The following is a 16,152-nucleotide window of genomic DNA, read 5'->3' on the forward strand; positions in this document are numbered from 1 at the left end:
CGGGAATCAAACGCAGGGTCGTCGGGTTCGTTGCGTGAAACCGCCCCACCAAACCCAAGCAGCCTGCTTGATGGTGTCCTCAAAAGACGAGGGAACGCGGAGGAGGAGGAGGCGAGAAGAGGGCATCCGAAAGCAAATAAACTAAACAATCCCGCACGCATACTCGGTCACGCTCCCTTGGGTGGGAGGGAAAATGTGTGTGTGTGTGTTGAACTTCTTTCACGCCGAATGTAGCCAACCGTGATATGTGTGTGTGTTGAACTTCTTTCACGCCGTACGTAGCCCACCGTGCTTTGTGTGTGTGATGAACTTCTTTCACGCCGTACGTAGCCCACCGTGCTGTGTGTGTGTGTGTTGAACTTCTTTCACGCCGTACGTAGCCCACCGTGCTATGTGTGTGTGTGTTGAACTTCTTTCACGCCGTACGTAGCCCACCGTGCTATGTGTGTGTGTGTGTTGAACTTCTTTCACGCCGTACGTAGCCTACCGTGCTGTGTGTGTTGAACTTCTTTCACGCCGTACGTAGCCCGCCGTGCTGTGTGTGTGTGTGGTGAACTTCTTTCACGCCGTACGTAGCCCACCGTGCTGTGTGTGTGTGTGGTGAACTTCTTTCACGCCGTACGTAGCCCACCGTGCTATGTGTGTGTGTGTTGAACTTCTTTCACGCCGTACGTAGCCCACCGTGCTATGTGCGTGTGTTGAACTTTTTTTCAAGCAGTTCTCAAAAAATGCGTTTACAATTTAGAAATGCTCGCGCACGCGTGCGAATTTGGGGCTGCACGCGAACCGCGACTGTAGACATTCTCTATCCACTGTTGAATGTGGGCACAGTGGTTTTGGGGCGTTGTGGCGTTGTTGATTGTTTTTTGGTTGTGCCCGTGGTTGTCGAACGCAGTCACAGAATGTGTGCGGAGTGTTTGAGGGTTTCGTGTTTTCTTGTTTTTTTTTGCTCCGCTTTAGTTGCAACATTTTCCCCCCCCCCACAAATTATTCCGATGCCTCGCACTTTCGCCTTGATAGGGGATGCGTGGAGCGTGCCGAGGGAGAGAGGGGATCGTGTTTTTATGTTTTTTTTAGATTTGTAAATCTGGGGAGGAAGCCAAGACGAGGAGCTTGATGACAAAAGATTGGCGGAGTCGGTCGGGCTGGGCTCTTTTTATTTATTTTGTTCACGCCAGAGAATGGAGGCTCTGTTCGTCCGCTTGCTTAACACGAGTTGTTCGTACGTGTAGGACACGTCACGCGTCGTTCGTACGTGTAGGACACGTCACGTGTCGTTCGTACGTGTAGGACACACCACGTGTTGTTCGTACGTGTAGGACGCACCACGTGTTGTTCGTACGTGTAGGACACGTCACGTGTTGTTCGTACGTGTAGGACACACCACGTGTTGTTCGTACGTGTAGGACACGTCACGTGTTGTTCGTACGTGTAGGACACACCACGTGTTGTTCGTACGTGTAGGACACGTCACGTGTCGTTCGTACGTGTAGGACACACCACGTGTTGTTCGTACGTGTAGGATGCACCACGTGTTGTTCGTACGTGTAGGATACGTCATGTGTTGTTCGTACGTGTAGGACACACCACGTGTTGTTCGTACGTGTAGGACACGTCACGTGTTGTTCGTACGTGTAGGACACACCACGTGTTGTTCCTACGTGTAGGACACGTCACGTGTCGTCGTACTTGTAGGACACACACTCGAGCTCGGGACGAACAAGGTCGAAGCCAATAGCTGAGCTCGCATTCCGCACGGCCACCCGAGTCGTCGAGTGAGAATTTGTTGCGAAGGAGCCAAGGCGGAGGAGATGTTAGAGCGCGTGGCCATGGGAGATGGCGACGGGTTTAGATGATGGGCGATGTCGATGATGATGGTGGTGGCGGTGGCGGCGGATGGATGGGGAGCGGTGGTGCAGCGGTTAGCGCGCTGCGTTGCGAATCCGGCGTCCCGAGCTCGATTCCCGCTCACGGCCAACACCAGTGACGATCATCTGAACCGGTCCTGGGTGTCCCCTTGGTCAACTCCGCCTCAACTGAGCACCTGGTGCGGTCTGTAGTAAACATGGACACTGGGGGAGACAAAGGCGGCCGGGCGTGGTGCTGGTCCATCCACGTTGTGCCTGTGGCCGGCCAACAGCACTTGCCCCAAAAAGTATGTTAAGGCTATACAGGAGGGGGGGTCTTTGTCTTTGGTGATGGATGTTGTGGCTTCTTGAACCTATTACGTGCGAATGGATCAACGTCGGTTCTTGCACGCGCGGTTCGAGGCACGTCTCGTGAGCTTCAGGAGAGCTCCAGCTACACCGCAGCGCCTCTCAACTGGGGGTACGCGTGGCAATGTCCCGGTGTGGGGGGGGGGCCAACGTGAGGTTATTTATAAGCGTGTACAATATTGTCGTGCTGGAGAGTCATTGGAGAAATGATCATGTATCAATCTGCCAATGTAAACTAACTATGATAGTATCATTTTAAATCCGCATGGTAACCTAGGACGATATAAAAGACCTTTCTAAACTCATTGATCGTAAAAAGAAGAACCACAATGTTGGTGGTTTCCAAGAGTAACCAGCGAGCACCAACAAATGACGTCGTTCGTGCAGCGTGTCCATTGAATTTGTTTTTTTTATTCGCTTGCTTCGCGGTTCCCAGCTTAGTGAGGTTAGACCTCACGAGACGGACGATTTGGTTGAAAAGATTTGCCGCTCGTTAATCCGTACATTTATTGCTCAGAAACCATGTTGGGTCAGGTCAAGGGGGATTGACTACTCGATGGAAACTAAATTCAACAAGGTAAAAAGTAGCCAAAAAAAGTGTTGAGAATAACCACTGCAGTCTACACGGTGGACATGTCCAGAAGAGGGAATGGAAACCATCGAGAATCATCTCAAGAACGAATATCAATCCGTGATCGTTGCACCACGAGCTCCACCGAAAGCCACCGTAGATAAAGGGGCAGCCCTGCAATTGCGTGCTCGCGCCACCGCGGGCGGAAGGAGAGACCCCCCCCCCCCCCACTAGAGCGGCGTTCAGCCCCACTCTCACTCGAACCACGTTGGACAACCACGCAGCATTGCCCCTTTCGCAAAGAGCAAGGGGACATCGCGGCGAAACACTCCCGGTGCTCCATACGACGACGCGAAATTCCCGGCTCGACCCCCTCCTTGAATGCGAAATTGCAGCCGTTGCTCAGCCGTGTACACGAGGCCGTACGGAATGAAGAAGAAGGGAGAAGGGGGGGCCGTGCCGGGGCATGTCAATGCCGCCGTCACCCCCCCCCCCCACCGCTGCTGCTGCCAGTTTCCCGTCGGCTCCCTCCCGCCAGCCGAGTCTGTCTCAAGAGAAGCGCTGTTCGTCAGTGCCACCGTAAACTACCGTAGACACAACCCCACCACCAGCAAGGCTTCATTTCTCGCTTGCTATGTTTTTGTCTGGAACGGCTCTCGGCTGAAGAGTGGGGACGCTATCAGTGTAAGGCACTGCAAGGTATCTTTATCCGTAGTAATCCTTCCGCTGTACCTGTCCTTCGTGACATCTGCAGGTACACGCGTAAGGCACTCACATAACAGTAGAAGGCACGCCTATCCATAATAATCCTAGGACTGCCCTTCATGACATATGGTGATGGCATAAGGCACTACCACTAGAGTACACGGTATGCTTATCCACAGTAATCCTAGTACTATTCTTCGTGACATCTGCAGGTACACGCGTAAGGCACTCTCACGAAAGTATAAGGGACGCCTACCCATAATAATTCTAGTACTGCCCTTCATGAAAGCTGGTGATCCTAAGCAGGATTAACACGCGTGTTCTGTTCGCACACTTCCTCAATACCGTGAGGACAAAGCAAGGCGAGGTGGAAGTGGCTGCGTGCCAGAATAATTATCGGAACGGTGTTTCCGATCTGCTACGGCTGAAATGCAGCAATGGCTATGACATGGGTCGGAAACGTGGATACCGGGTGAAATTCATTCGATGGTGAACTAAAGACAGGAGGCAAACGGTGAAGTTCTTCATGAACCGTCGAAGGTTTTTTGTTGAACGCGCAAGGGGCCGCGCGCTGGTTGTACATGCTTCTGCGTGTTGTTCGAAACTTAGAGGACGGAGCGAAAGCTCACCGTTGGACAAAGGAAAGCGGGGAGAGACGCGCGGCTGGGATTTACACTGCGACAGAGGAAAACGTGGACGAGAGAACACGCGCGGGTCAACCACGTGAACTTTGAGCTACAAGTCGACGTGCTTGGGCAGGACGCGTCGCTCGGAGGGACGAATGCCGATGGGCGAAGTGCAGAACCGATTGACAGCCCATAGCGCCGAGAGGAAGCCCAGCACAGGCAGCCGGCGAGATGAGACGACCCATCTGGCGGGTACTGGGTGACTAGTCGCATCGCGGGACTATGCAGGGTTGGTGGTGGCGACTTGGGGAAGGGGGGGGGGGGGCAGGGGAAAGGGGCAGAGGAAGGAGGCATTCATCCAGCAGTGGATTGATCATGGCCGATGGCGATGATGATCGCTAACCGCTACAGCCACTGCTCCCCACCCAATCTTTCGCGCGGCCCACTCCGTTGAGCGAGAAGTTACAACGAATGTCACCCACGCGGCGACCGAACATCGCTCATCCATCTCCGGGTCTGCAGAGCAGCAGCAACAACGACACGAGGCCACGCTGCTGGCCTTTCTTCAGGGCCAAACAGCGACACGCCAGCTCATAGGCCCCCGGGGCATGGATTATCCAACCGAACGCAGAGGGAGTCTCCCGGGTGACGTGGGAGAATGTCCACAAAATAGGAAGGGGACGTCACAGCGGTGCGCTCCGCTGCTGCTGCTGACGCGCTTATCTGTCCTTGACCACATCTAGCTACAGCAGCCGTGCCACTAGAAGGAGGGCCTCCACCACCACCCCTTTCCTGTTCGCGTCGTGTGGGGCACTGCTCGTTGCACCGCACGCGCGCTGTCTGTGCCCATGGATTTGGGCAAGGCCGTAGCCATGGAGTCAACATTGGGGGGGACCAAATCTTCCAGGGGGTCTGAGGTCCCCCCCCCCCCCCCCCAGAAAAAAAAATCTAAATTTGAAAACGAATTTCCTGCCTAAAATATAAAAAAATGCACTAACACATGGGATGGACTTTTTTTTCTTACAATAATGTCTAATAGTGTATTGTATTACATTGCTCTGTTTTTTTCTTTTTTACCTCTTCTTGTTTCATTTTATGTAATGGCAGAGATTAGTGATTAATAAAGTACAACCGTAACCACAATCATCTTCACAGCAATCTATTTTATAGCAATATATTGGGGGGGGGACATTTTGAGCATATTTGAATATTGGGGGGGAGGGATGTGTGTCCCCCCCATATATTTTATAATTATGGCCTTGGATTTGGGAGAAGTAAACACCCCTCCCCCCCACAAGCCCACCACGTGCTTCTGCCGCGTTACTTAATCGAGCGCTTGCAGGTTTCACCCGAGCCGTGCCACGGCGCCTCACTTGCCCGCACTCCCCCCGCCCTCCCGCTGTGCGCTATGATAACGGCATGGGCGCTTTGTCATCAGCAGCGGTGGCCGGGATGGGTCCACTGCTCGACGAAGTTCCCGTTGTTGTGCATTGCGTTGGGGCCGAGGCTCAGCTCGTGGATGTGACCGCGGGCAAGTGGAATGCGTGAAGAGAAGCGCTGGGCTTTGGGATAGGCCCGCTTGAGGAACACGTCATTTGGTGATGCTGTGCTATGAAAAAGGGACATTGCATGAAACGTCGCCTATTCTACGTATATGTGTGTTTATGAGTGTGCGGTGGAGGCTCAATGAGGATCGCAATAACCAGGCCCCAAACTGTGCCGGCATTGCAAGAGAATCATTGATTTAAAACATTCACAGCCACCCATGATGAACATCGTCAGCCGTGGTCAATCCGCTGCTGGATGAAGGTATTTCCCAACAAAAAACTGTTCGCCATCCCTCGCATTCTCGCGACGGAACAATCCGCCGCTCCGTCTCCACGGGGGACGTGCTTTCTCTGTTGTCTTCCCTCCTCTCTCTGATTATAGATATACATTTTCAAGTGCCCAATTTACCCAATATTATCAGAGCTGCTCTGTAATATTCATGCATCCTACACTCACTTGCTGGGAAACTTTTTCCGTCCAAACGTCCGACACATCCATGCACGCGAAGTAGACGGCTGATGTTGCATTCATCCTCGGCGGGGAGCGGTGGTGCCCTGGCTGGTGAACTTGGCGACGAACCCGTTGACCTGAGTTCGAATCGCAGCCACGGCGAGTATCTTCCCTCCTCTGCAGCCGTTGCTACAGCAGTCTCGTGGATCGACCATCACCGCTTGAAGCCCCGATGCGTCCTGGCCAAGCCCAAGGCCAATGCTGCTTTTGGAGTGTGGGTGTTTGTTTTTGACGATAGATTTAATTTCATCAACTTCACGGTGTATTGCCAGATAGCCCGTAGGTGTCCACTTTAAGTGAACATATTATCGATTGATTAACAATTACTTTCGAGATACTTTGTAAAAACAATATTTTGCAGTATGTAGCCAGCACCGGCATGCAAACCATCGATCCATCTCCGTGACAGGCGTTCTTTTTGGAGCATTCATTCTTTTGGCTGCCACTCAGTTGTTTGGGTTTGGTATTAGATATTTGTTCATGTTTATTCACTTTTTTCAGGAGGGTGCTGCTACATTGAGATGTTTGGCCAATTCCAGAACCTGGGAAGCTTCCGTCACGTATAGTTTTATTCCACAAACAAGTAAATTCCTGCTTCTTAAACACATGTATTCGATACAATAGAAAGGACATTTTTACGCTGCTCTTAACTGTTTTTTGGAAAACTAATTCGATTTTTTTTTCTCCAGGCAAGTAATATTTTCCAAACAAACATTATTGGAATAAAAATCCATACAGCATTTGGTTCAATAGCCACAATAATAAACTCAGCAAATGACAAATGTCTGGTGAGTTTAATTTTAATCCTGTGCGGCAGGTGGAATTTTTTGGTGTTTGCGAGTACCGGAAAAGTCAGACAGAGTCATTGCACATATATTCCGAGAGGCGTGCAGAAAGAGGAACTGCTACATTCGTACATTGGCAAACGGCAGCTCGCAACATCTTGGCAGGCTTTGCTTTCCAGCGCCACGCAAAATCAAACGTCCTCTACAAATTGTTGCCGGAGCAATATGAACGCGCATTTTAAAATCTAGATTGAAAATTAATTTCTTTAGAACTGCTTTTTGTGTTTCGTTTGTTGTCTCCCCGCCCCCCACCACACCCCCGCTGCACCTACAATTAGCACGGTTGGCTACGTACGGTGCGAAAGAAGTTCCACATACATACAATGTCAATCATTGCAGGGAGATCTGTAATGAAAAGCCACTCACCATGGGTTTGTCTTTGGTAGTGCACAGCATCGTGACTCCAAAGGGATGGTGGCCGATATATGAGCCTGGCAATGACCCGGCAATCAAGGGAGGGTAACACGCCCAAGATGACTAAGGTGGAGCGATAAGATCAGCGCTTGCGTAGGCATGGATTGTGGCATCGCTGGGTCATGGAGGAGGCCTTCATCCAGCAGTGGATAGAGCATTGATGATGGTGATGATGAGCACGCGTTCGATTCTCGGTCTTGCGGAAATTCTGCTGATAGTTGGTCTCTGAACCTTGCTAGGATCTTGCCAAGGTTGACTCGGCCCAAAATGTTTGTGGGGTGCGGAGTGTAAACAATCGCCAGTGATAAGACAATAGTGGCTGGGCGTGGTGCTGGTCAGACAGCAAACCAGATGCTGTACCAGCCTTAACAGGCACTCGCTAACAATACTTTTTGTAATGTATGTGTATGATTGGACTGCTCTACGAACCCGGCGACCCGAGTTCGATTCCCATTCACGATCAACATCAGTGGCGAATATCTCAACTAGTCGTAGGCTTCCCCTAGGTCTATTCAGCCTCAAATGAGTACCTGGTGTGACTTGGACACTCCCCCACTGGAGAGACAAAGGCGGCCGGTCATGGTGCTGGCCATCCACTCGCTCGTGTACCATGCCCGCCTTCATAGGTTCTCGCGAAGACAGCACTTGCTCCAACACTCTGTTAAGGCTATACGGGGGATCTTTGTCTTTGATTGGACGGGTTAACTCATCACGTTTCTCGGGCTGTTGAAATCCAGCACCACTCTAGACTAGCACATCTAAGTTCCACTTTTCTTCAGTTATTTTATTATTCGTATGGTTTAAGCGGTACACTCATTGCTTAACGAGTACGTGGGGCAATTTGTTTGCTGGCCCCATTCTCTTTAGCTTAATTATCTGAGCTTGATCTCACATCCATCATGCCACAACATCAAAGCTCAAAGTTTGGCGATCGATCGATTGAACACCGCCGTGTCGAAGACCGGCTTTCATCGGAGCCCCTTGTCACCTCACAGACACCAAACCACCAAATTTGCACCGTCCAAAAAAAATAACTCCATCCAGCAGAGCGAGCGATGAACAAACGTGGCAGTACAGTAATTCGTCAACAAAATAAAAACATACTGCATGAACATCTGAATATCAGTTTTAACAGCCTGTTTTTCTTTGCCTGAATGTTAGACTTAATTAATTATTATTCATAGTTGCGACATGCGCCCAATGGGCTGCGCATGTTGGACTTTGGCCTGGAATGAAATTGTCAGGTGCGTTTAATAGGTCACTCTCTGATAGTGGCCGTGTATTTCCTGTTCGGTTGTTTTTTCATAATCAACGTTTTTGGGTTAGATCGCGTTATTTATAAATGTGTCGTAACCCTCCACCACCCGACACGGCCAATCAGCAAAAAAGTGTCACGTTGACAAAAGACAAATAGTTCACTGCTTTAGCCCGCCGGTGTGTTGAAGCGTGAAACCACAACATTTACAATTTTTGAGTCGTACGACGTTTCGCTGGTAATTGCATCCAGCATCATCGGGCAATTCGCCAGAATGGTGAGGCTCTGCTCTGGCTCCCGGTCTTAAATAGAGCAGCAGCAGGGTGACGTCATCATTAACTCATCAACTGATCGACGTTTTCATTGAAAAGGTGCCGTGTGTTAGTGGGTGGTTTGCGTGACAATTCTGGGGTCTACTGTTCAAACGTGATAACCCACGTGGACACATTACGTTTTAAATAACCCACGCGAGCTTCGTTGGTACGCGTTACAATCCACGATCAAAAGTTGTTGTTTTGTTATTGGAACCTCTCCATATGGATGGCTACGCAATGAACGTATAATAAATATAATTCTCACCCGTTTCACGCGCTTAATTTGCTAACATTGACGTGCATTTACCTTTGAACCCGGAGTTGACACCAACAGATGCACTACAATGAGATTGTGTGGGTTGCCAAGTGTATCCAGGCATAATAACCCTTCCATTCTTACAGACAATTAATTCCACTACTCTAGAAGAGATTTCGTGTTTGCCAATTTCAATAACAAAGACAAAGACCCCCCCCCCCCACCATAGCCTGAACAGACTTTTTGGACAGGTGCTGTCAGCGAGCACCTATAAAGGCCGGCATGGCACGGGGTGGGAGTTTAAGAGTTGTGACGGTGGCTTGTGGGGGCGACAGGAGAAAATAGGGTGGGGGAATAGGCGTTATAAAATGTGTTGTGGTTCAACTAAAAAAGAGGGATGCATGGTCAACTGATAAATAAAAATAAATATTGCACGTTTGCGTGCAATTATGTAATAAATACTGTACAGGAAATACAACATTGAATAAAGTAACGTGAAAATGGGAAAAAAAAATCTGTTTTAAATGTTTAGTCACCTTGAGGTGCAGACGCTGCCTTGCCTGATCCTAATCGGGCGTTTCACGCGGGAGGCCTCTACTCGTGACATCTCGCTGAGGATCGCTCCGCCGAACAATATTAGTCCGCAGTTCGCTTCGTGAGTACAATCGAACGCTCGCTAAGTCGGATGGCCGAAAGATAACAACACCTTCACGGCGGTTCGTTTGCAAGTGCGGATGTCCGTAAGTCGAACGGTCGTAACTCGGGGGGGGGGGGGATGGGGGCTGCCTTTAAATATGAAAGTGTGACGAGTTATTATTGTGACTCGCGTGAGCTGACGGACTTTGACGAGGTCCGCTAAGATTGCACTCGCAGGCGTGGTGATGGCACGCGGTGGTGTGAAGCACTGCGGGAGGGAGGACCCATCCGACGGAGGATTTTTATATTCGATTTAAACAAAAAAATATTTCTCCTGGAAAATCTCACGCGGTGGAGATATCGCGTTTTGAAAGGGTGTCGATGAATCACCTCTTGCCCGTATGATTTTTTGTCATCGAATGTGTGGCGGGGGACTTAATCCGGGAGTGGATGAACGAAGGGCTCTTACCGCGTTGTTATTATTAATATGACTACCGCATTCGTATATTTTTTTTTTAAACGCTGATGTCAATGATATCAGCTGCGTATCTCACGTCGGCACATTGATGGTGGTTGTTGGGAAAGAGCACCTCAGTGCATGTGACGGGGACTTGACGGTTCGTCGTCCGATCTTTTCGGCGTCGGCGAAAACGAAAGAAGCGCTTCTCTCGCTCGCTGTAGCATTTCTCGTTGCGGCGTCGGACGTTTTCTGGACGTTTGGGTCCGACGGCAACGGGCGAATGCTGCGACGCATCGAACACAAAGTAAACTCTCGGTGGGGGGAGGGGGGGGCTCTGTTCTTTGTTTGCTACCCAGCGTGGCGCTCCTCAACACGCCTTGATTGTAAAACCAAACCCAAACAAAACAAACACTCAACATATTCTTAGGTTTTTTCGGTAAAGTCACGTAGGTGAAAATTTTAAATTGATACAGCTATCGTGCTGTGACGGTTCCACCTGAAGACAGAAGCTTGTGTTGCCTCCGAAACGTCGTGATTTTTATTTTTATTTTATTTTTTATTTTTATTTTACTTTTATAAATTTTAATTTTTCACCTACGTGACTTTACCGAAAACACCTATGAATATGAATCCTTGCAGTCACGAAAGCTTCAAATCTAGAATTAAACACTCAACACGTTCATTCTTAGCGCTGTGTATGTGTGGGGGGTGTCCTTAAAATAATGAATATATATACAATCCGGTCTTAGGTTTATTATCAACAATCACGACATTTATGTAATGCTGACATGGATCGATTTAGGAGGCAGAAACTTTATTTACGACGCATCTTCCAGACGCGACTCCGAACGCGTTTTAACGCGAGTCGCGTCTGGTTTCAGACCTTACTTTGGGACGTGGCGCTTTTGTTATTGTCGAACGTTTTCGTGGACGTTTTGCACCGATTGAACCCTCCCTGTTAAACACGGCCGGTTAAATGAGAGAGAAAAAGAAACACTGCGCGGCACGCGATGTGTTTCTTTTTCGCGATGTGTTTCCTACTCTTTCGGTAAAGTCGCGTAGGTATAAAAATAAAATGAAATAAGAAATAATATTTCACGACGTTTCGATCGCAACACAAGCGGTCGTCCTCAGGCGGAAACAATAATCCAGCAGTAGAGCAGTGGACCGCTTGTGTTGCGATCGAAACGTCGTGATGTATTTTTATTTTATTTAATTTTTCTACCTACGTTACTTTACCGAAAGAAACAATGAGTATGGATTACTGCAGTCACGAAAGCTACAAATCAAGATTGTTTCATACTCTTTCTGCTTTCTGTGCCAAAATTGTACGTCGATCCGACTCGTGACGATGGGGTGTCCAGGAACGACACGTCGCGTCGTAAGAATTCGGGGACCCGCCTGTATACGAGGCGACGTTTCGGGCGATGGTCCTACTCCGTTGCACATAGACACGACGTTCCTCGCTTTGCCACAGGCCTGTGCGTGGAAGTGAAGGGCGCGGACACCCTCTGACCTATGCTTTCTCAAGCGATAGCGCAGACAAGTGGCGTTAAAGATGTAGGAAGTCCTGTGAACACAGGGGAAACCCACAAGCATCGCACTGTACAGTAAAGGGGAACCCAAGTGTGCATTGCGTGTTTTGGTGTACGCGGGCGTGTGTGCACATGCCATGTGTGCAATGCGTGCGAGTGCGTGGGGGGCGGCGTGGAGCGGTGGCGCAGCGGTTAGCGCAGTGCGCTCCGAGCCCGTGGACTCCGCTTCGATTTCCTGATCACGGCCAACGTCGGTGACGAGCGTCGATCAGAACCGGTCCTGTGCGCGTTGTGTACAATATCAGCAGTGGGCGAGACGAAGGTGGCCGGGCGTGACGCTGGCTGAACCACGACCCTTGTGTGCGCCGTGTCAGCCTTCTGTGGTGCTGGCAAACGGCACTTGCCCCAACAACCTGTTGAGGCTATGTGGGAGATCTTTGTCTTGTTTGCGTGTGTGTGTGTGTAGTTGTGAATTGCGTTGCGCGCAGGGTTAACCCCGTAGACAAAACTAACAGCGTAAAGAGAAGCTCTGGGCTAGGGGCTAGGCTCAGTAGCTCAGTGGGATCACAGTGATAACGGTGTCAGTCCACCGAGCAAGCATTGCTGAGATCCTGGGTTCACGTTTCCATCCGCCAATGGTCAATGCCCCGCTGCTTGAAGGTCTCTCCCATGCTATCACCAACTCTCATGGTCCTGCAAAATTACAATTCATCTAGCCCAGGGGACTGCTTCGTGACCGTCATTTCTCAAGGATCACCACCGTTCTCGGATTCACCCGCGGTGCATTGCTGCGGCTTTTGAAATGTTGTTTTTTTTTAAACCGAGTTCGAAAGAAATGGCTCTTCTTTGCTATTCTTGGTTTTGCCGACTCCTGATCTAGCCTCTGTGAATGTCATCATCGCTCCATCTCCGAGACGGAGGGACCCACGGGCGTGTTCCCTCCGTTTGCAGCATGTGTGTCATCGTTGTCGACAACATTTCACGTACAACAACAACAACAACAAAATGTTGGTTTTCTTTTGACGTTTCAGCTGGCGACACCTCCCAAAGAGCAAAAGGGCGCGGACGTTTTTCGAATGACTGAAATGCGCCCAACCTCCCCGCGCGGAGCGAAGAGACGCGCCATCTAGCGGTGAGGTTAAGCGCGTGGTGTCTCGCGGTCACCTGCAGGAGCAGATCTGCGGTTGTCGATCTCATGGGCTTCGTTTCCTCCAGTGGCCAACGCGCCGCATACTTCACTTTCCGAAAGACGTGGCCTTCAATGACGTGACCTTCGTGAAAAACTTGACCTTCGATGTCGCTATTTGGTTATTGCCGGTCAAAGAATAGATTAAAGTAGAACCTGCCCCCTCCTCTTAACCACGGTAAATTGGTTCCACAAAACCGGCCGTTAAGTGATTTGGTTGTTAAGCGAGTATAGGGAATGCACGTTAAAGGCTAAATTCGTTCCCACAGCATCAAAAGTTGCTCCTTTTCACCAAAAAACGTACTTTATAACATTGAAACATTGGATATTAAAAATAAAGATACTAACAACATTAAAAACACGTAATATTAAAATAAAGATGGTTGATCAATGCATCAATTCACATTTACTGCACCTACAACAGCCTGTAATTGATAAGGGAATGGTCACTAAGCGAACAAATTGGGCTCTGTGCAGGCACTATCCTACTATACACTACACTATACACTATACTATTATACACTACACTATACACTACACTACTACACTATACACTACACTATACACTACTATACACTACACTATACACTACTACACTATACACTACACTATACACCACTATACACTACACTTTACACCACTACACTATACACTACATCGGGCTCTATGGAGGCCCGTCGCTAAGCGATTAGTCGTTAACAGGAGTGGTCGTTACGGGGGGTTCTACTGTAGAGTCATATTTAAAAAACACACATTTAGTCTTGCGTTGTTTTATCCAGCGTGTCATTTCACCGGTGCTAGTTGCCCCCGCCGCTAGGCCTATGGAATGATGAGCCTGAACAGAGCTAGCACTCCCCTTCGAGTAAAGACACCCGTCGCTGCCATTATGTTCAGTGCAGCAGATGTCTTCGCTGCGTGAATTCGCTTCCACGGTGGCCTAAACCTACATCGCCTGAGCATTAGTTTGGGTCAGTCTCTATGAAAAGAAGAGTAAGTTGCATGATGGCATGGGGTGTCGTCATCGTCATCATCGTCATCATCATCACCAGCCATGATCTCTCCACTGCTGGATGAAGTCCACCCCTAGCTTTATCAACGTAACGTCTGTCGCGTTCTGTCACATCAGGGTCCTGACCGCCCGGCCCTCACCCTCTTCGTCTACCCCACCCCACGTTCCGCGCCCCCCCCACCAATCCCTCCCCCCGTCCCACCGGCCATGGCGTGCGACTCCGAGGAGGACGACGGCGTCGTCGCGTGGCTGCGCATGATGCGTCTGGACCAGTACGAGGCGACCTTCACCTCGCGCGGCTACACGACGCTGCGCGACTGCAGGGGCCTCTCCAAGGAGTTCCTCGCCGACATGGGCATCTCCCTGCCGGGCCACCGCAGCCGCATCCTGATGCAGCTCAAGCGGACGTTCTCGCACGACGCCCAAGGGGTTGGTGACGGCGGCGGCGGTGGCGGCGGCGGCGGCGGCGGAGTTTTCTCCGAGCCGACGACGCCAGGTGGTGGCGGCGACCACCCTCCCGAGCAGAACGTAGACGCCGACGCGGCGGTCTCCGCGAGGAGCGCCGACCCGTCGCGGACGCCAGAGTACGAGAACCTGAAGCTGCCGCTGCCGCCGCCGCTGCCGGCGAAGGAGAGGGGGAGGAAGGCGGCCGCTTGCTCCGACTCGCCGCCCGCGGTGGGCCCCGAGGGCCTGCCCGGGTGCGGCGGGGCCGCCGAGGGGTCCGTGCGGCCGGCGGAGAGGCTGGAGCAGAAGGCGGTGTGGACAGGTGGGTGCCGCGCATGCCGCACGGTTTGAATTCCGCGATTTTGTGTTTTACAGTTTGCCGGCAAGAGGTGGATTGAGAAGCTTCCGTGGTGGCAAGATGTTAACTAATTCGCTTGGTATACAGGAGGTCGTGGGTTTGATTCAGACCCTGATGCATGTATATTTGGAGTTTGCGTGTCTCTCTCTCCCCGTGGTCACATTGATTTTTCTCCGGGGCCTCCGATTTTTCCCCTCCACATTTAGAATCAACATGTATCTTAGAGGATTTGATTGGTATACATTTCAACGTAAGTTATTTCATTTGTGGCCAGGTCACTTCTGAGTTTTACCTGTTGAAATTATTATAGTTTAGTTTAGTTTCCCAAATGAATGGAGTGGGTGGAGGGACAGTACAATCCAGGAATTTTAAGGTTATTAAATAGGGCCCATCATGAAGAATAATTAAAAACAAACGTTCAACATGCCTTCCCTGGTGTGCTGTCTCTTAATAACGTGGCAATTTTCTGGGTCTCCAAGGGCAGAGCGAGCCTCAGTTCCATTGGAAGCCGCCACTGGTCACTAGAGTTGGACTATAACTTGACTCGTAGGCACGGCCATAGTGAGAGGTAATACTGGACGTAGTGTGCGGGATGCAGTTGACTCGGACGGACGCGGATGAAATCAATCGCCGCTTCTGCCAAGGCACGGGTGATGAACCGCGATCATTATGGGGTCAAATTCGTCGTAATGGTCACTTGTGATGAATACCATGACAGTGTTTCTTCTTTTTGTACAGTTGCTGAAAATGCATAAGCGCTTTCTGTAAATGATGAATTTTTTAAGTATTCTGTTCTATTTTTGCGTACGGCAGCAACGTGTTCAGGTGCTACCTGCCAATTGTCGAGTTCTCCTACGAGAGGGCTTCAGCAGAGAGTTTGCCATTCCCCCTCCGTTGAAGGAGCACAGACAACAGTGGTTTACTATACGGTCCAGTGACGTGCGGTGAGGTCAATGGCTGGGGAGGCACTGACTAGTGTCAGAGCCAGATTCACACACTATGAGGAGGGCGTGGCCTCACTGAGGGGGGAGTGGTCTCACTGAGGAGGAGTGTCCTCACTGAGGGGGTGTGTCCCCACTGAGAGGGCGTGTCCTCACTGAGGGGGCGTGTCCTCACTGAGGAGGCGTGTCCCCACTGAGGGGGCGTGTCCTCACCGAGGGGGTGTGTCCTCACTGAGGGGGCGTGTCCCCACTGAGGGGGCGTGTCCTCACTGAGGGGGCGTGTCCCATTGAGGGGGCGTGTCCTCACTGAGGGGGGGGCGTGT

The 16,152-nt window shown here is 50.5% G+C and overlaps 1 protein-coding gene across 4 annotated transcripts in view; it reads left to right on the forward strand.

The window, feature by feature from the left end:
* LOC144722700 (arf-GAP with Rho-GAP domain, ANK repeat and PH domain-containing protein 1-like) overlaps positions 1-16,152 on the forward strand; it is a 76,955-nt gene that overhangs the window by 5,990 nt on the left and 54,813 nt on the right. For all 4 annotated transcript variants that reach the window (XM_078601021.1, XM_078601022.1, XM_078601023.1 and 1 more), the window contains exons 2-3: positions 12,923-13,023; positions 14,204-14,852. In XM_078601021.1, the coding sequence (XP_078457147.1) occupies positions 14,294-14,852 (559 nt within the window). In that variant the 5' untranslated portion in view covers positions 12,923-13,023; positions 14,204-14,293. The remainder of the gene's footprint in view (positions 1-12,922; positions 13,024-14,203; positions 14,853-16,152) is intronic.

This window comes from Lampetra planeri, chromosome 15, assembly GCF_965212315.1.
Source record: "Lampetra planeri chromosome 15, kcLamPlan1.2.h2, whole genome shotgun sequence".
Classification (NCBI taxonomy): domain Eukaryota; kingdom Metazoa; phylum Chordata; class Hyperoartia; order Petromyzontiformes; family Petromyzontidae; genus Lampetra; species Lampetra planeri.